This window comes from Petaurus breviceps, unplaced genomic scaffold (assembly GCF_028583685.1).
Source record: "Petaurus breviceps papuanus isolate PSGF00001 unplaced genomic scaffold, PetGlider_PUasm1.0 140, whole genome shotgun sequence".
Classification (NCBI taxonomy): Eukaryota; Metazoa; Chordata; class Mammalia; order Diprotodontia; family Petauridae; genus Petaurus; species Petaurus breviceps.
In genome coordinates, this window is record NW_027185698.1 from 47,708,373 (window position 1) to 47,728,046 (window position 19,674).

General features: G+C 43.2%; 1 protein-coding gene across 1 annotated transcript in view; it reads left to right on the plus strand.

The window, feature by feature from the left end:
• Positions 1–19,674, plus strand: part of DGKQ (diacylglycerol kinase theta) — a 103,226-nt gene that overhangs the window by 1,074 nt on the left and 82,478 nt on the right. The window contains exon 2 of the mRNA XM_069071692.1: positions 14,580–14,659. Coding sequence (XP_068927793.1) covers positions 14,580–14,659 — 80 coding nt within the window. The remainder of the gene's footprint in view (positions 1–14,579; positions 14,660–19,674) is intronic.

Sequence of the window (19,674 nt, forward strand, 5' to 3'; positions counted from 1 at the left end):
CATTGTTCCTGTTGGTTGGGGGAGCTGAGGGACAAATAGGAACATTCTGGGAGCTTTGGTTGTGGGCCACCCCCACCCCTCCTTGCTGTTGGCCTTTCATGGGCATCCTTTTCTATGCAGAGCCCAGTGCTGGGTGTTGGGGGGAGACAGAGACAAAGAAGCAGATCAGAGCCCTGTCCTTAGGGATCAGGGGGCTCACTGTCTTGCTGGGGAGACAGTCTCCACACATGTAGTCAGGGCTGAGTGACGGGTATAGACAATGCTCTGGATGGTTCAAGGAGGGAGAGGTCACTTCAGGATGTGGTCAGAGAGAGCTTCCTGGGGAAACTGGTATTCAAATGAAGCCATGGTTTGGATTTAGATGAGACCATAGAAGGTTTGGTGTGAGGAAAGGTGGCAATGCCCTGGTTATGTGAGGGTAAAACTGGGAGTCCAGTAGCCCTTCCAGTGGAAGTCTCTGTGTCCATCTCAATCAGGTCAGTGAGGGCACAATCCAGCTCTCTGGAGACCAGGATGCCACTCTTCACACAGCTGTCCTGATAGCCACAGGCTGGCTGAAGGATTAGCCCAACCCATTCATTTTGTGAATTGTAGAATGTTAAGTTGGGATAGACAGAGACAGGAACTGGAGCTGTTTTACTCTGTATTGGTGTAGAGGGTCTCCCAGATGAGAAAACTCTTTCTGTCACTACATGTTGGCATCTTCTCAAGTCAGCAAACATTTATTAATACCTACTATGTTCTGGGCACTGAGCTAAGGTCTGAGGATACAAAAACAGGCAAAAGATAGTCCCTTCTCTCAAGAAAGTCACAATCTAATGGGGGTGACAGCATGCAAACAGCCAAGTACAAACAAGCTATATACAGGATAAATTGGAAATGATCAACAGAGGGAGGGCATTAGAATTAGACAGGATTGGGAAAGGCTTCTTGTTAGAAGGTGGGTTTAGCAGAAGGAAGCCAGAAGCTAGAGATGAGGAGGCAGAGAATTCCAGGAATGGGGGACAGACAATGAAAATGCCCAAAGTAGAGAGATGAGGGACTTGGTGTGGGGAAGAACCAGGAGGCCAGTGCCACAGGACTGCAGAGTGTGATATGTCCCTAGTCTTAGAGGAAGGAAGGATTTTGAAGTATAGATTATCACAACTGGGAAGGACCTTGGAGACCATCTAGACCAGACTCCTCATTTTACATTTGGGGAAACAGAGGCACAGAGCACATACAGAGCAAATTCATAGTAGAACCTGGACCAACTCCTCTGGCTTTTTTGGATCAATTGCCCCCTCCTTCACCTTCTTATTTTTTACCATGCTTATTGACTGTTGTGCAGAAAGCGAGCCAACCCTGGGCAGATAGCAGGCATTAAATATGCTTATTGGTTCTAGGATTCAGAACTGAAAGGGACCTCCACCACTCCTCCACTTTACCGGTGAGGAAACTGAGACTCAAAAAGATTAAGTGATTTGCCCTAGGTCTTGTAGGTAGCAAGTGATAGAACCAGGCCCACATCAGTCATCTGACTGATCCTTTCCATGGTGCCTGGTGACCTCTCATTTGATTCTCCATTGTTCTTGGTGGATCATAACTGATTTTATGAGATGGAGCTTAGGGCATAGTGGGAAGAAGTCTCAACTTGGAGCCCAAAGTGCTGAGTTTGAATGGCATTTCTGCTACTTTCGACTTATGTGGGACCTTAGGCAAATCATTTCACTTCCAGAGATATCTTTAACATCTGTAAAATGGGATTATTAATGTTCACCTCACTGGACTGTTCTCAGGAAAGTGCTTTGTAAACTATAAAATTCAATCTAAGTGAATCATTTTTATTACTACTTATGATAACAATAATTTAGTTTTGTGGCCATGGGGCCCTCAGGGATCCATGATCTGGGACAAAGGAACCCCTGTAGTAATAATACAGGGTGTGCAGTATAGGTCTGCCTAGTTTGTCCTTGAACTTCCAACCTCCAGTCTGGGAGGATGATATCTGGAGGGTAGGAATGAGGAAGGAGGAATCATTAATGCTGCAATTCACATTTTGGAAGCCTTTTAGGTGTGTCCCTTTCAGGCCCCTGAAAAAGAGGCAGTCCATTTTTATTCCCAATTTACAGATAAAGCTCAGAGAGGGAAAACCATTTGCCCAAATTGCACAGCAACTAAGAGGCAGAGACAGTCCTTGAACCCAGGCCCTCAAACTTTCAGTCCTCTTTCTACTATTCCTCACTGGATTTCTTCTTCACACTACAGAACCTCTTTCCCCGACAACCTTAGTTTCCTCCTCACCCCTTTCAGTCCCCATCAGTAGTAGCTTCTGAAATGACCACCATTAGCCACATAAGCAGGCCAGCAAAAGACCCTGGGGTTTAATGGAAAGAACACCAGAGGCAGAGGATCTGGGTTTGTATCCTAGTTCTGACTTCTCCCTCTATGACCTTGGTCACGTCTCTTCTTTCTTAGCTCATTTTCCTCATCCCTTATTGAATGAGAGCTAAGATAGATGGTCTTTAAGGGTTCTTCTAGGCATATACCCTAGGAAATCTGGGAAGGGTAGAAAAGCATTTTTTTTTAAAGGAACATATAAGGCCCAGTTAAGTAGTCCCACATAGGGGTGTGTTGTGGAAATGGCCCTGGGGTGGGAATTAGGGTGCCTGGTCCAGATCCCAGCTCTCTTACTTCTGAGTTATATGGAATGTACTCTCTCTAAGCTTCTATTTCCTCAATGGTGTGTCAGCTGAGATGTGGCTTCCAACCTGTTTGAGAATGAGGACCTCACTTTTCATCACCAATCTTTCAGACTCCACCCCCTCCCCATATGATAGTAATTGTGCTGCTTTAGGTATAATGTCTTTGATTAGAAAAAATATACATGACCAAAAGCTACTATGAATTCAGGAGTGCTTTTAAGTGAGTTGTATTTTTAGCAATCACAATAACATCTATGTGTATATGAAAAATAGCAACACATAGGAGTGAGATGTATTATTAGTTGTCTACATAAGGTATAATTTCTCATTTGTGGATTTGCAGACCCCTTAAAAAAAACCTACAGCCTCAAAGGAGTCCACAGTCCTCAAGTTGGGACCCATTGGACTAGAGATTTGCCAATTCAAGTCGATATTTATTAAGAGCCTACTATGGACAAGATACTGTAGATACACGGATCCCTAGTTAAAGATTTTCAGTGTAAAGGTTGTGTAAAGGCAAGCATCTGGGAACTTTTTGAACCTGTGGGCCCTGATCCCCAGTGACTGTCGTGAAACAGCCACATCCCTCCTGAAATTCTCTCCTTCCCGGATCAGGGCTGGTAGGAACCCTTAAGTCCTGGCAGATCCTGTGGGTTAATAGGCTGCCGAAGATGGGATTGTTGTCTACAATAATATAGCCCTGCCATCCCTAGCAAGCCCTGACAGGACTCCTAGGGAGCAGGAGTAAGCCCTCACACTGGGAAAATACCTTTTGTACTTAAGCCTTTTGGCTTCTCCAAGGCCGATTTTGAGCTTAAGCCTCGTTCTCTCCTGAGACTGGTAGAGACGATTAGCAGCTATGTGAGCTGAGAGGCTCTAAGGAGGATCTCTGTTCTCAAGGGCCCTCTAGACAGGCAGGTGTCCGATGTTTGGGATTATGCTGGGAGCCAGGCAAGACAGGGATGGAACTCCTGGAGGGAGAAGCTGTCTAGAAACAGCTCAGAGTTGGGCCCTTCAGGCTGCCCTAGTGGGGACGAGGCCAAGTACAGGCAGGAGGTGGGCTTTGGGCCTAGAAGACAGCTGTCTGTGGATCCTTGAGTACACTCTCTGATCCACTCCAGTAAAGGAATCCCGACCTTGTCAGTTTCAGCCATTGTCGCTGAAGAACGGTGCCTGCCTTCAGCTCACTGGCAGCCAGAAAAAAATCAAGGGGTCTGCCTTGTACGTCATCAGTAATGGAGTGAATGCTCATGGGGAGGGCCTTGTGCTTGGTGCAGGGATACAGAGAGGAGGGAAACCGGGACCCTCCCCCAGAGCGGATTTGTGGTCCAGGAAAGGAAACAGGATATACATACAAAAGGTACTTGAGAGGAGGGTAGAGTGAAGAGGGTGACTCGGAGTCTGGACACTTGGGGCAAAATACCAGCTCTGACTCTTACTTGTTATGGGAATACAGGCAAGATACTGAACCTGTCAGCCTCAATTTCCTGTTCTTTAAAAAAGGGATAATAATGCTTTTGGTTCCAGCCTCGGAGGGATAAGCACCTTAACATAATAGCATGTTATCCTGCAGAAGTATCTGTGACCCCAGTAATGTCAAATATAAAGTGGCTCAGTGGTTTGAGGGTTTGAGGTAGAGATCTGCATGCCAGAAAAGCTTCCTTAATTCTTCACTACTTGCCAGACTGGCAAATTTTCAGCCTGCCTTCCCTATTACAAAAGTAGAGGCTTCCTGAGTGGTCTGATTTAAATCAGGATGGGGAGGGAGGGAGCATTATGAGAAAATGCCAAAGACAGAATAGGTATTCTCCCCATTTTACTGATGAGGAAACTGAAGCCTAGGAGAAGAAGTGACATACTCACAGTCACACTGTCAGCTAGCTAGGGCAATAGCCAAGACTAGAACCCAGGCCCCCTGCCTATTTAAGCTCATCATATCAGTGACTATTCCCCCACTTTTTATTTATAGGAATCCAGTCCTGTAAATATCTGAATTCTGTTACTTATGGCAGCCTGGGGAGGGGTTCTTCATCTCCTCCCCCTTGCCAAAGGTCAATTATACCATTAACACTCCACATTCTGGGTGCCTGGCCCAGATCTGGCAGCTGTGAGGGGTAAAGAGGAGAAGGCACAGCTCTTGCCCTTGAGGAGCTGATTGCCTTGTTGGCAAAATGCCCTCAGATACCTGAGGAATTGACTGGTCCCCATCGTGGCATAGAGTGCCCACAGGAGTCAAAACCTTCACCATCAGGTAACATTCATAGAGCAAGTGAAGGGATTGGGCCAGTGTGCAGTGAGTGCCCCAGTCAGATCCCGTCAGAAGTACTGTCTTCAGTGCTGGGCACCATATTTGGGGCAGGCCACTGCCAGCTAGAATGGACAAAGACTGCAATAAATGTGGGGATCAGTCGGAGGCCCTGGAGAAGAGGAACACGAGGGATTGTCACATGGAAGGAGGGATTTCACTTGCTTTGCTTGGCCCCAGAAAGCAGGACTAGGAAAAAGGCATAAAAGAAGGCAGGGAAAAGCAGCATTTTGGTTCAATATCAAGATGAATTTCCTAATAGCGATCACTGTCCAACAGTGAAGTGTCCGGACTGGAAATGATCTTAGAGACCATTGGGTCAGGGGCTCTTCACCCTTCATGTGTCTTGCCAGCAGTTTGGGGAAGCCTATGTTCAGAATCATATTTTTAAATGCATAAAATAAAATGCATAGGGTTACTAAGGAAATCAATTATACTGATATCCAGTTAACAAACTTTTTTTTTAAGTAAAGAACCCCCATTCTAACCCTACCTCATCATGTTACAGATGGGGAAACTGAGGTACCAAACAGGAAGTGACTTGCCTAAGGTCAGATGGTGAGTTAGTGGTGGAATCAGGACTAAAACCCAGGTTTCATGACTTCTCATCTGTAGCATTTAAGAGGCAGGGATTGGTAATGAATGGATACCCCCCCCCCCCAGCCACTTATGAAATATTGAGAAGCGTAACACTTGTAACAGTTTGCTTTGGCTTTTGTAATATGTAGCTCTTCAGACAAAAGATTTATAGCTATCCTTTGCCCTGGGCCAAATGTTTACCAGTCACAGCAATAACAGGCCCTGCCATATGTACAGAGCTCTACCATTTATAAGACTTTTTAATGTATTATCTCATTTGATTCTCACAATAACCCTGTGATGGAGGCAGAGTAGAACTTGCTCTCCCCATTTCATCGAGGAGAAAACTGAGGCCAGAGATCGTAATGATTTAATGGTAGAGTTAGGGACTTCAAATCAGTTTTCCTGTCCCAGCCCAGAGCTTCATTCTTTTACAGCAGAACCATATTTTTCCTCCTCTGTTTGTTCTCATTGCTTCTGTTGATGGTCGGTATAGATGAAGGAGGATACCTTTACAATCTCCTGAACAGGAGCCACTCCCTGCAGACTGACTTTTCAGGAAGTGAGTCCCGGCTCTGAGGAGAGAAGTGGGAAGAAAGGTTCTCCACCTCTTCCCTCCTCCTCTTTCTTACCTCCTAGGGAAGCAGGAAAGTCACACCGAGGGGTTGATGAGTTAAAAAGGTCACCGAGAGGAGCATTTGTAGGAGTCTCTCTCTGCCAGGCTGGGGCAGCTGCTTTGGGAGGGGGCCAAGCCAGGAGCCTGAGCCCACATGGCTCCGGGGTCATTCCAGCTCCTTCTGTTTTCAGGGTTCTGGGGATAAAATCCTCACCTTCAAAGAGTTTGGGTCTATCAGATTATGGCTTCTTCACTTGGGGTCCAGAAATTTGTTTTGAAAAAATTTATTGATAACTGTACTTCAGCATAACTGGTTTCCTTCAGTAAGTCTGTGTATTTTATTTTATGCATTTAAAACATGATTCTGACAAGGGTTCTATAAGGGGCACCAGACTGCCCAGCAGGGGCCATCAAGCAAAAAAAAAATTGAGAACCCCCAGACTAAGTAAAGAAATATGACACATACACATGTAAGTATAATGCAAGGGAGAGTGTTTTGGTCAAAAAGGATAGGTCGTCCATAAAAGTGTTTGAGGAAATTTCAGGAGAAAGAGGTCACTGTGATCTTTTGGGAGGAAGGATGCGGAAGGTTTAAAATTATTGATTTGGGTGAACCTCCTCCAGTGTGCTGTGCTGTCCATGGACCATCCCCTGGCCCCAGCCCTTCACTATCCCTGACATCTTATCCTCTTGGCCACAAAGATCCAGGAAGATTTGGGGAGCTAGCACCCTAAACCAGGACTTGAGGCTCCAAATCGAGTGTGCTTTCCACTCCCCTCCATACACATCTATGCCCCTGGAATTCTCTGAAAACACAGAACGCAAGATAGGCATCAACTCGGAGACCATCAAGGCCCAGTGTTTCCATGCCTGGGTTGCTTAGATGATAATCCTGTGGCCTTAACATGCATACTAAAAAAGAATTCCTCCCAAATGACATCCTTTGGGAATGAAATGGACTAGGAGTGTCTGACCAGTCTCTTCCAAAGGCCTTTCCATTCTGGAAGTGGTGTATGTGTGCCCATATGGCATGGTAAGGGTGGGAGGAAGAGGGGACAAAGGAGGACCTTGGAGAGATGTAGAGCAGTTTGGAACCTGAGCCTTGCCTTACAAAAGCTGCTGCTCTGGGGACAGCCCCAGCCCCATCTGCATCTGTATCCTCAGCTCTGGAGCTGGGTGAGGTTCTGGGACTGGCTCTGGGAAACCTGTTCTACCAGTCCAGGATTTGACACCATAGAAAGATTGCTTAGTAACTATGGTCGAAGGAGGGGTTGTAAACTAGCCGAGTGGGAGGATTAATTGCTAGGTTGTCTCTGTGGAAGTACAAGGAACAAAAATTCAAAGGAGAAGGAAGATGGCTCATTTGTAAAGCTCCAAGCTGGTGGCAAAACCAGTCTGCGGGAATGTTTATACTTTTAGAAAGTCAGGCAGCTGCCTTGGGGTCAGCCCTGAAGGTAGATGGCCCCTGACTATAAGTGTGAGTAAGTCAGACCCAACACAGTTGGGGAGGGCTGTGCCTGCTGACTAATACCAGTCCCCTCACCCCTCACAGCGATGCATCCAGTGCTTTGAAGGTTTCTTAGTCCTTTGCCACCATTCATTTCTCTGGCTTGACCCTCATACCACTATCCCTGTAAGGCAGGGGAGGGGAGGGACCATTCTTCCCATTTGGTAGATGGGGCGACTGAGGCCCAGAGAGCGTTGGCTTTATGAAAGGCCTCGAAGTTTACCCAAATGGTCACATACTCCAGTTCTTAGCAGAGTCTGGGCCAGAATTTAGATCTAGACTCCTAGACCTGGCCATTTGGGTGGGTATAGAGAAAAGGGCATGGCTGTTCTGGAGAGAATCTGGAAGTATAGATAGACAGGACTACTCCCTTCTTCTGTTTAAGTGTCAGCAGAAAGTGTTTGTCCCCTCCCAGATAAAGCTTCCTTGCCCCTCTTATAAAGTCACAGACTCATAGATATCAAGTTGGAGGGGCCTCTTGGAGGTCATCTCATCCAAGCCTTTTACAGGTAAAGAAACTGAGGCCCAGAATAACAAAGAGACTTGCCCAAGAGTAAGGTCACAGATGCCAAATACCAAAGCCAGGCTCTGAACCTCTGCCCTTTGGCCCCAAATCTCGCATACCTTCCACTGTATCTCATTTTTTTGCCTTTTGCATCCTTGGAAGTTAGCCCAGGGACTGGGACATACTAAATGCTGAATAAATGTTGGTGGGATTGAGTTGTTCCGTGGCAGTGACCCAGGACTCTAGAAGGTCATGCCAACATAGCAAAATCCCTGGCATGGCTAGCCAAGTTGGAAGGCTTTGAGTATGGACCTGGGACTCATGTCATGTGTCTGTCTGTCTGTCCCTCAAGGAGTGGCTCGTCACCGCTGGCTTGGCCAACCAGGCTGGAGTGAAGAGGAGGAGGAGAAGTACTGGTAGTACTAGTAGTAGACACTACAGCAAGTCATTAAGCTTTGAAGTATTAAAGGGGGTGGGGAAAGAAAGGGGGAAAATCACATTGTGGAAATCGGGGATCTTTTACGAGTAATACTGAACTATAATTTATTTGGAATTTACTCTTAAGAAAAAACTAAACCACTTACACTTATATTTATAAGTATCTCTTTTTTTTTTTTTTGCTTTTTGGAGGGTGGAAGGTAGGGCATTTAGGGTTAAGTGACTTGCCCAAGACATGGCTAGTTTTTTTGTGTTAAGTGTCTGAGGCTGGATTTGAACTCAGGTCCTCCTGACTCCAGGGCTGGTGCTCTGTTCATTGCACCACCTAGCCACCCCTTGACTCTTTCTTTTTAAGAAAAAAAAAAAGCTATATCAGTTTATCAGTGACTCCAGTATCAACATCCAACAAACATTATAAAGCTGCTTTCTATGCAAGGCACTGTCTACTCCCATTATATTTCTCTGTCCAGTCACATGGTGTTTATTTGTTCCTTTAAACTATTTTTTAAAATCTCTTTTAAAAAATCATTTTTCTTTCCCAGCCTATTACTTCCCCCACATCTCCATGAGTCTTCTTTGTAATTAAGTATAAAAAAATACAAAAGGGTAAAAAATAGTTCAGCAAGGGGCGGCTAAGTGGCACAGTGAGTAAAGCACCGGCCCTGGAGTCGGGAGATCCCGAGTTCGGTTCCAACCTGAGACACTTAACACCCACACAAAAATACTAGCCGTGTAACCTTGGGCAAGTTACTTAACCCCAATTGCCCTCCAAAAGGGGCAAAAAAAAATAGTTCAGCAAAACTAACCAGTGGATCAAATCCTGCAACAGAATGTGCTGTGTTCCTCACCCATAGTCCCCCACCTTTGCCAACAAGGGAGGAAGGTTCTAGCTCAAAACATGTTCCTTCATTTTGAATTATTTCCTACAAATCTTTTTATAATTTAATTCCCAAACATGCTTTAGTGCCTGCTTTGTGCAAGACCTGTGCCAGGTTCTGGAAATGCAAAGGCAAAAAGGAGGCAAGCAGTCTCCTGCTCTCAGGAAGCTTGTGCTCTCCTGGGGAGGTGGGGGTGGGAAAGCCCTCTGTACCAGGTAGTTTGAGGAGACAGGGAGCACTAAGAGGAGGAAGGAGCAAGAGAGGGAGCTGGGAAGGTTTCCTGGAGGAAGTAACATCATTTGAGTCAGACAGTAAGATAATAAAGATGAGATGGGAAGTGCTAGGGAGGGCATGTGGAGCGAGTGGGTAAAAACCCAGAGTCAGGAGAAGCATGTTGAAGGAACAGCCAGCAGGCCATTTGGGCTGGAATGTGGAGTTCATGAACAGGAACAATGTGAAATCAATCTGGCATGGTAAGTGGGAGCCAGATTGGGAAAGGCTTGAAGTGTCAGGCCATGGAGCTTGCTTTTCAGTCCTAGAGACAATAGATTTATTTGTTTTTCTCCTTCCTTCCTTCCTTCCTTCCTTCCTTCCTTCCTTCCCTCCCTCCCTCCCTCCCTCCCTCCCTCCCTATTTCTTTCACAGAAATAATAAGAGGCAGATTAGCACAGGAAATGGAGAGATAATCTCTAAAATCAGAAAGAGCTGGGTAGAAGTTCCACCTTTGATAAACATACTGGCTGTGTGACCCTGGTCAAATCAGTTGACTACTACCTGCCTCAGTTTCCTTATCTGTAAAATGGAGATAATTATAGCACCTATAACCCATGGTTGTTTTGAGAATCAAATTAGATAATATTTGTAAAGTGCTTTTCAAACTTTAAAGCCCTAGATATATATTACTACTACTACTAATACTATGACTACTACTAGTAGTAGACTACTGCTACTATACTTCTTATCCTCTATTTCCTCATTTGTAATAGAAGAATGATAATAGCAGCTACCTTATAGGGTTGATGTAAGATAATATTTGTTAAAGGTTCTTTGCAAATGTTAGTTGTTGTTATTGCTGTAGGCCATAAAGCTACTACATCACAATTTGTTTAGCCATCTAGTTTCTTACTATTACAGATATGCTGAGGAACTCTTATTAATTATTGGCATCAAAATCCTGTCAAATCCCCTTATTTTACAGATGGGGAAACTGAGGCTCAAAGAAATTAAGTGACATGTCCAAGGTTCACAGAGGTAAAATGTCAGAAGCTAGATTGGAACCTTCATTCTCCCAACTTCAGAGTCATTGTTCTGTCTGTTGAATCTCATTTACTCTCTAGGTCATAGCATTTCCTATAATTTAGCTGGTAAATATTGAGGAGATGTCTTGGAGTTTGCTTCTTGCTGACAGTCACATAACTAGTCAAAGTCAACATCTGAACCCAACATTTTCTGACATCTAGTTTAATTCTAGATTCACTAAGTCACTGTCATTACAAATGCGTGCTGGCTTATTAGAAATAATAAAAATGTTCAAACTATCTTTGAAAAGTAATATTTTCTCTTTTTGATTATGACAGTCTTAGGATACACATAATAATGGGATTATTGGGTAAAAGCCACAGTTGGGTTGTTTGTTTTTTTAATACGCTGTCAGAGTGTTCTCCAAAAAGGTTCCATTGACTTGAAATTACACCATCGATGTCCAAGGGAACCTGTTGCCATAGGTTTCTACCAGTATTAAGTTTTATAGTTTTTGTTATTTTTTCCATTGTAATGGATTTATGCTTGGGTGGATAATGGATAATGGGATTGAGGGCAGCTAGGTGGCCACAGTGAGTAAAGGACTCGACTCAAGGTCAGTTCCAGCCACATAAAAAGACTAGCTGTGTAACCTTGGGCAAGTTACTTAACCCCAATAGCCCTCCAAAAGGCAAAAAAAAAAAAAAAAGATAATGGGATTGAGAACCAGAAGAGACTTTATTAGACTTTATCCATAATATAGTTCAACACCCCTCCCCTCCCATCCTCCATTTTTACAAATGGGAAAACCCAGTCCCAAAGAAATGGCAAGTAATTTGTTCAAGGTCATTAAGTAAGTCAGATTCAAAATTCAAACCTGAGTCTTTAGAATCCAAATCCAGTGCTCTTTCCATAATAGCCCATGATATATCTCTAGAGTGCCGTCAGCATTGTTTTAATATGCATTTATTTCATTATGAAGGGGGTTGGCCATTTTCCTAAGTGATTATTTGTAATTTGTGTTTCCTCTTTTGTAAATTGCCTGTTCTTATCCTTTGACCACTTATCCATTGGGACTGGGTGTTTCCCTTGAATAATTTATTGAGTTGTATCAGTTCCTTATACATATTTCCATGTCATATTTTCATCTGCCTTATTTTCCACTAAGGTTTTCCCTCTAATCTGATATTTTTCTTTTTAACTTGGTCATACTGGGTTGGGTTATTTTTTTTTTTTGGTTGTTTTTGTTATACAGACTTTTAAAATATTATGTAACCAAAGCCATCTACCCCCATTCAGTGTGATTTCTTCTGTTTGTTCATTGTCCTTGGTTTCTGCATATTTCCGAAATGCCCCTGCTTATTAGCCCAGCCATCCCCAGTAGAATAATGAATTTTGCTCCAAGGGATGCAGATTTTTCTGTTTGAAAGTTTTGATTGAATTTTAGACTCAGTTCTCTAAGGATGACATTCCCATGGTGCTAATCAGTTTAGCTGGGCTGAGTTGAGGGGTGGGCTGTGTGTGTATGTGTGTGTGTGTCTGTGTGTGTTGGGGAGGGGGGATTAGAACAGTGAGTCAGCTCAAGCTGGGATCTCTGAACTCCTTTAAGATGATATAATCTAGGCCTTAGATATCCTAGGCCCTATATATATCCTGTATTGACTGAGTCCAAGTTTTACAGAACAAATCCTTTTATTAAAGGGATGAGGACCTAGAGGGCCACATAGGGTCTTTGAGACCAAAGGTTCCCCACCCCTGAGAGGGGTTCTTAACCTTTTTTTTTTTTTTGTATCATGGACCCCTTGGTCAGTCTAGTGAAACTTCAGGTTTTTAAGTAATTAAAGGAAATGCCAAATTTCACTCAGAGGTCAGTGCAATTAAAGGTATAATTTTTTTCCCCATCTAAATTTATGGACTCCCTGAAATCTATCCATGGCCCACACTGGGGTTAAGAACATGATAAAGAACCATTAGTGTAATGGGAAAAGCCTTGGATTTGGGGTCAGGAGACTTGGATTGGAATCCTTGCTTTGATACTTAGTAGCTTGTATGTCCTTGGCCAAAGAACTTCCCCTCTCTGGACCTCAGTTTCTCCATCTGTAAAATGTAATTCCTTCCCTGTCTACCTCATGAGTTATTTTTGCTGTCATCAGTTCAGTGACCTACCCAATGCCAGAAGTTTTTCAACCTTCCTGATCCACTTCTATTTGAATATCCATCATGCTCAGCAGCTCCCCAAAGGCAGCCCTTTCACTGTTAAACAGCTTCCTTGTTAGAAGAAAAGCATCCTTTTTGTAAATTCCACTTGCTGATTTTTTTTATACTCCCCTAAGGTCCTACTCTGCTTCCTTGTGGCCTGGATGTAACCCAGGGTTCTTCAAGGCTATGCCAGTGGGATGCCAGTTTTGGCAGGTCCTACTGAGCTGAAAAGGCTTCCAGTGTATGACTAGCAAAAGGCTTTGTTCTCCAAAGACTGGCCTAATGAGACTTATCCCTAGGTTAACTGTAGGGTAGGGTGATGCATTTTTTGCCCTGGCATCTCTCAAAGATCATTTGCTGAATTGCAGAGAGAAGAGGGAGTAAAAATGAATCCACTTCTTTACTTAGTGCCTTAGTGACATTGAATTCTGTGTTTTTCTTTTTCCTTTTTTTGATCTGATGGGACTGAAGTGGTACCTCAGGATCTTTTTTCCCCACTTAATAGTATTTCATTTTTTCCAATTACATGTAAAAATAGTTCTCAACATTCGCTTTTATAAGTTTTGAGTTCCAAATTTTTTCTCCCTCCCTCCCTCCTTCCCCAAGATGGCAAGCAGGCTAATATAGATTACACATGAACAATCATATTAAATGCATTAGTCATGTTATGAAAGAAGAGTCAGAACAAAAGGGGAAAAATAAATAACCAAAAAAAAGAATAAATCGATTTTCATTCAAACTCCATAGTTCTTTCTCTGGATGTGGATGACATTTTCCGTCATGAGTTTTTTGGAATTGTCTTAGATCATTGTATTGCTAAGAAGAGCTAAGTCTATAAAAGTTAGTCATTGTACAATGTAGCTGTTGCTGTGTACAATGTTCTGGTTCTTCTCATTTCACTCAGCATAGGTTCATGTAAATCTTTCCAGGTTTTTCAGAATTGTTTTAATTTGGAATTCTACCATGAGCAGAACTAACAGAAGCAAATAGTCACAAGGTTAGGGACTGTCAAGAATCTTGCAGAAGGTTTCAGCCCTTCTCTGCTAGCACCCTAGTGGTCACTCCCTTTCCCTTGCTCCTTGTCCTCAGTGGCTTTGGAAACACTGATGGTGGTGGTGGCAAGGAGCCAAACTTCCTTGCCACGGGGAATTGGCCACACTGGCCTGTCCCTATTTGGGAAGGTACTCATGATGACTTTATCTGATTCCTGGGAACTTGGATTTAGCATGTAGGGCCCCTTTTCACTGTTCCTGAAAGGCTGAGAATAGTTTGGCAGCTTTGACCACACACCACCATAAATCTGAGTCCCCTGCTGTGGGCTACAATCAAAAGAACTGCTCTTGGGGTGAAGTTCCAGAATCAAGTCCTGACTGTGACTTTTAGCTCTGTAATCCTGAGTCTCTGGGACTCCTTTCTCTCCTTTGTCACATGGGATTATAATACTTGAACTACCTACCTTATAGAATTATTATGAGGAAGAAATACCCTTTGCAAACCTTAAAGCAGAATAGAAATAGGGAATATTATCTTCCCGTATCTCTGGCCTCTGGCCTTCCAGTATCTTCCAGTCTCATTATTGCATCTTTCTCAAGACATTGTTGAGTCTGAAAAGGTTTCTTGTTTCCACAGTCTGCAACTTTATGTCTCATGAGAAATGCTTGAAACACGTGAAGATCCCATGTGCCTGTATTGCCCCAAGCCTGGTCAGGGTGAGTAAAGAGACCCACTTTCCCAAGTTTGCTACCTATAGATGGGTGGGATTAATTTTTTCTTTTTGTGGTGATAATGAAATCATTGGTCATTCTAATAACTTTTACTTTGCTAAATACAAATGTGTATGTGTATGTATATATATCTGCATCTCTCTGCATCTTTATTATGTTACAAGCTTAAATGCAAGTTGGGCCAGGATGCTTTTGGGGTCTGGGTGCTAGGTCATCATGGTGCCTAGAAATTTCATCGTGGTATGTTGTATTCATTTATTATTGAATAATTGTATTCAATTATTATTGAAGTCAAATAAAACTTGAATTGCAGGGTCAACATTTATTAATAGGATTAATAGGATAAATTATTAATTTGGGCATTGGTGGGTCTGTACTGGTTCTCACTTCTGGGTTTGAGGGTGGGGGAATGGAAGGGGAAGGGTCCCATTCAGAAGAACTGAGTGGGGCTTTCTGTCTTTCTTTCCATTTTTCAGTCATGGCTGTATCAGAAGAAGTAAAAGGAAATTAACACCATTATGGGCCCCTTTGGCAGTCTGGTAAAAACCATGCCCCCTTTCTCAGAAGCAAGTCTTTAGTACATAAAACAAAATACATGGGATTACAAAGGAAACTAATTATATTGAGATGCTATCGAAATATGTGGATAATATGACAAAAATTGAAACATATTTTTTTTAAAGTTCACAGATTCCTAGGTTAAGAACTCTTCATTAGTTTCACAATAAAGAGCTGAAGAAGGAAACTGACTTGTCTAAGATCAGTAACCTATTTAACAGCAAGAGTGGGACTAAAGCTCATGTCTCCTGAAGGCTCACCTAGGGATCTCAGAGCTGGGATCTAGGGCATCTAGGTCAGTCCTTACCTCAACATTCTACATTTCTGACAAGTGGTTATCCAGCCTTCTCTTGAAGGACCCCCAGTGACAGTGAAACTTCAGCCTCTGGTGGGAACTCACTATATTTCTGGACAGCTCCTTTTTTTCAATGAGTTGTTTTCCCCCAATTTATAACAGAGCCTAAATTAGCATCTTGGCTCCTTGTGCCCTTGGCTTCTTGTTTTCTTTGTTCTCTTTCATTGTCTTGCTGACTCAGGGGCAGAGAGGCCACCCTCAGTTTTCTGTTGCTGGAGGTCTTTGAGCTGGGACTGGAGGGCCACTTGCCCAGGAATGTAGGTTCATGCAGTGAGCAGGCATCAGAGACATCTCTGAGGTTCTTTCCAAAGCTCAGGCTGTAAGAGTCAATATATTGTCACTCTATCCAGGCTCCCTCCAGCCTATTAGCTGTTTCCTGGGACCTTAGAACAATGTTTGTACATAGTAGATGTTTTATAAATTATTGGTAGAATGATGCTCAATACCATTGAGTCAAGTAAGGAAAATGGAACAAGGTCCGTTAATTGTGGTTTGCCCTACCCTCTGAAAACCCTTCCTGCAGCCCAGAGCCCCTAACACAGCTTTCATTTTGTTTTTTAATGGTTTTTTATTGCTAATTACTATATGAAAATGTCTCCAAGACCAAAGAATTCACTTAGTTTTTGATTTCCTGATGCTGAAGCTCCCTAATCTTAGCTAGGCTGGCTTCATGCAGAAAACAGTGTCAGAGGGAATATCCTGGAAACTTCTTTTTCTTGTTCTCCCGCCCTTCCCTTCCTTTTTTTTCTTCTCTACCTCCTTTCTTTCTCTCTTTTCTTTCCTTCTCTCCCTCCTTTAGTCCCCTCCTTCTCTTCTCCAAGGACATAGTAAACATAGTTAAATGCTTTTTCATCTACCCATTCATGTATTCCATTTTCCCTTGTACTTTTCTACTCTCTCTGTCTCTCTCCCCTCTCTTTTGCTTCCTTTCTTTCAGTAAAACAAATGTTTTATTTGTGCCCTTTTTACATATCTCTGCTACTCCCCAACCCATGCAACAAAGAATGACAGTTAAGCCAAACCTATGTTGGCTGTGTCTGAGAACAAGAACCTCATTTCCACCTTATGGTCAGTTTACCAGTCTCTCTCTTGGAGAAAAAAGACGTTTCATTGTCAGTGCTGGTTGATCACCACATCAGTCAAGAATTCTGAAGTTTTTTTAGCTTTATTTTCCTTTTCATTATTGTGGTCATCCTTAAAAAGTTCTGGTCCTGATTACTTTGTTCTGTATCAGTTCATATAAGTCTTCCCAGGTTTCTCTGAATTCTTCATATTTGTTGTTTTTTACTATACATATTGGAATATGATATAATAGAATATATATTATTATATTGCTGCACATAATGAAATATAATATTCCATTAAATTCATGTACTGTTTGCTTAGCCATTCCTCAAGTGATAGACTAACAGGTTTGGGGGTTTGTTGGAGTTTTTTTAACCACAAAAAGTGCTGCTATAGAAATTTTAATATACATAGAACCTCTGTCTCTGTTTTTGACTCCCTTGAACTCTCTCTCCCCCTTCCCACTGTGTTCTGCATTCCCCATTGTTTTGTATAGCAGAGGATATGGGTTCCTTCCCCAGGGACTAACTCCTCTTGCCCCCAAACTCACCCAGGCCCGTGTTATAGCTCCTTATAGAAACAGCTAGGTGGTGCAGTGGATAGAACACCAGGCCTTGGAGTCAGGCCTCAAACATTCACTTTCTGTGTGACCCTGGGCTAATCACTTAAACTCCTGTTTGCCTCAGTTTCCTCATTTGTAAAATGGAGATAATAATGGCACTCTCCTCCCTGCTGCCCCCAGGAGTATTGAGCATCATTTGTGAAGACCAAATGAAATAATAATTGTAAAGTACTTACCACAATGTCTGACACATACTAGGTACTATATTACTATTTGCTATTGATGATGATGATGGTGGTGGTGGTGGTGGTGGTGGTAGTTGTCCTTAGATCACTGGGGGAGTCTGGCTGTCTTTAGGACAGTCCAGAAGCCTCTTAATGGCCTCTTAATCCTGTCCCTAGGGTCTTCCTTGGTTGTATTCATGGGAAATGGTCAATTGGACCCTTTTGAAAACATTTTTCAAGGTGACTTATTAACCAGTTTTCTTCTCCATCAAAACTTTGGTCCTATTCCTAGAAGTAAATTTTCCAAGACCTCCCTGGGCTAACATAGTTTCCTGGATTCTAATCTAGAAGGGATCTTAGTGATCATCTAGCCCACTACCATTATTTTACAGAGGAAGAAACTGAGGCAAAAGTACTTGCCCAGGGCACACAGCTCTTTAGTGACGATTGGAGCCTAGATCTTCAGACTCCCAAGCCCAGGTTTTTCCCGTTATACTAGGCTGCCGTCTATGGTTCACCACAGGTGGGTGAAAGTTCTCTAATGATTTCCTGTTGCCCTCAGTGAGCGTAGATGGGTGGGGACCCTTGGATTGGGCCATGCCAGACACGTGAATGGCCAGCAAGTGTATTGGCATTAAACACCCACCAGCAAAATCATGTGCAACCAACCAGGATCAAAAGGAAAACATTCTTTCTGACTCAGTGTGGGCAGATCTTAAGCTTCATTAATAGATATCTAGGATCCAGAGCAAGGGAGGATCGCAGTGCCACAAGTGGGGCATGGCTTATGGTGTTGTGTTTAGTTGTGGATCCCATCTTTAGGAATGGCATTAACAAATTGGAGCAAATTCAGGGGAAGGTAACCAGCATGGAGAGAAGGGGTCATTGCGTGCAGGTAGGATAGATACCTCCTTTTGACAGATTAAGAAACTGAAGCCTTGAGAAGTTATGTTAATGGCCCATATTTATATAGCTTGTAAGTAGAAGGATGAGATCATTTTCTATATTGGGTCTTGGGAGCAGGGGAACTGGTTCTGGAGACAGGTTCTGGAAAGACTAGAACCCCAAACAAGGTCTGATGTCACCCTAATTGAGACCTTAGCCAATAGGCCTGTAACCAAAAGGACCAGGACTATGCTATCAGAGCTGCCACAGAGCTGAGTTCTTGGGCCACATGTGGGATAGCTGCTGCCTGGCCTCCTTCCTAGCTCTTTTGGAAGGTAATTACATGTGTTAGCTTAGTTTGTTCCCTGGGAATCTAGGCCTATGCCCTGAAGTCCTTGCCATCCCCTCTTCGAAACACCTGGTTATGGTGGCACACAGCTGTGTGATCCCAGTTACCATGGAGGTTGAGGCTGATGGAGCTCTGAGCTGCAGAGGGCTGTACTAATCTGTTGTCTGTGCTGAATTTGGCATCCATATGATGAGCCCTCCGGAGTGGGATCATGGAGGATGAGAACTGGAATGTATGTGTCAAAGTTCCTATGTCTCTTAGATTGGGATTGGGCTCATGAATAGACCATGCAGTTCCATCCTGGGCAAAATAGGGAGGCAAGAGACAAAATGAACAAACACCTGTATAATATTGCCCTCCATCATCAAAGGACCTTGTACAGTGGAGGCCCCAGATAGCTTCCTCAGTCTTTCAGCTTGTAAATTTATACTTTTTGCTTTCCTAATCTCTGTGATTCAGGGTCCCTGTTTGTTGAGGCAAGGTACCTTTCTGATACTAATCATCCCTACCCAGGATTATTCCTATTACTTCCTAGGACTTTTCCTCATCTTTCTTTCCCTGACTTTGTGACCTTTGGAACCCCACTCTGTTGTTAAACTTCTTTTTATCCTTGATCTTTTCATTTCCATGTTCTTTCCACCTTTTTGCACTTGGAAACAGGGATCTCTAGAAGACACTGCAGTCTTGACTATCATTGTCAGGATTTGTCACTCCTTCTCTTATGTCCCCCAGCACACTCTCCTAGCAGTCATTATCAGCATCTTCCTTCTCATCTTCAATCAGGTCTTCTTTGGCCAGAAATTAAACTCCTTGAGAAAGAAGAGTGAATGATCTGGACGTTGACCCCTTATGGCAATAATAATCAGGACAGTGTTAGAGATAGATTGCTGCTATTTGTCCTTCATTCTCGAAGAGGACCATGATATCTGGGAGGTGATGCCATGATTTGCGAGAGAGAGAGAGAGAGAGAGAGAGAGAGAGAGAGAGAGAGAGAGAGAGAGA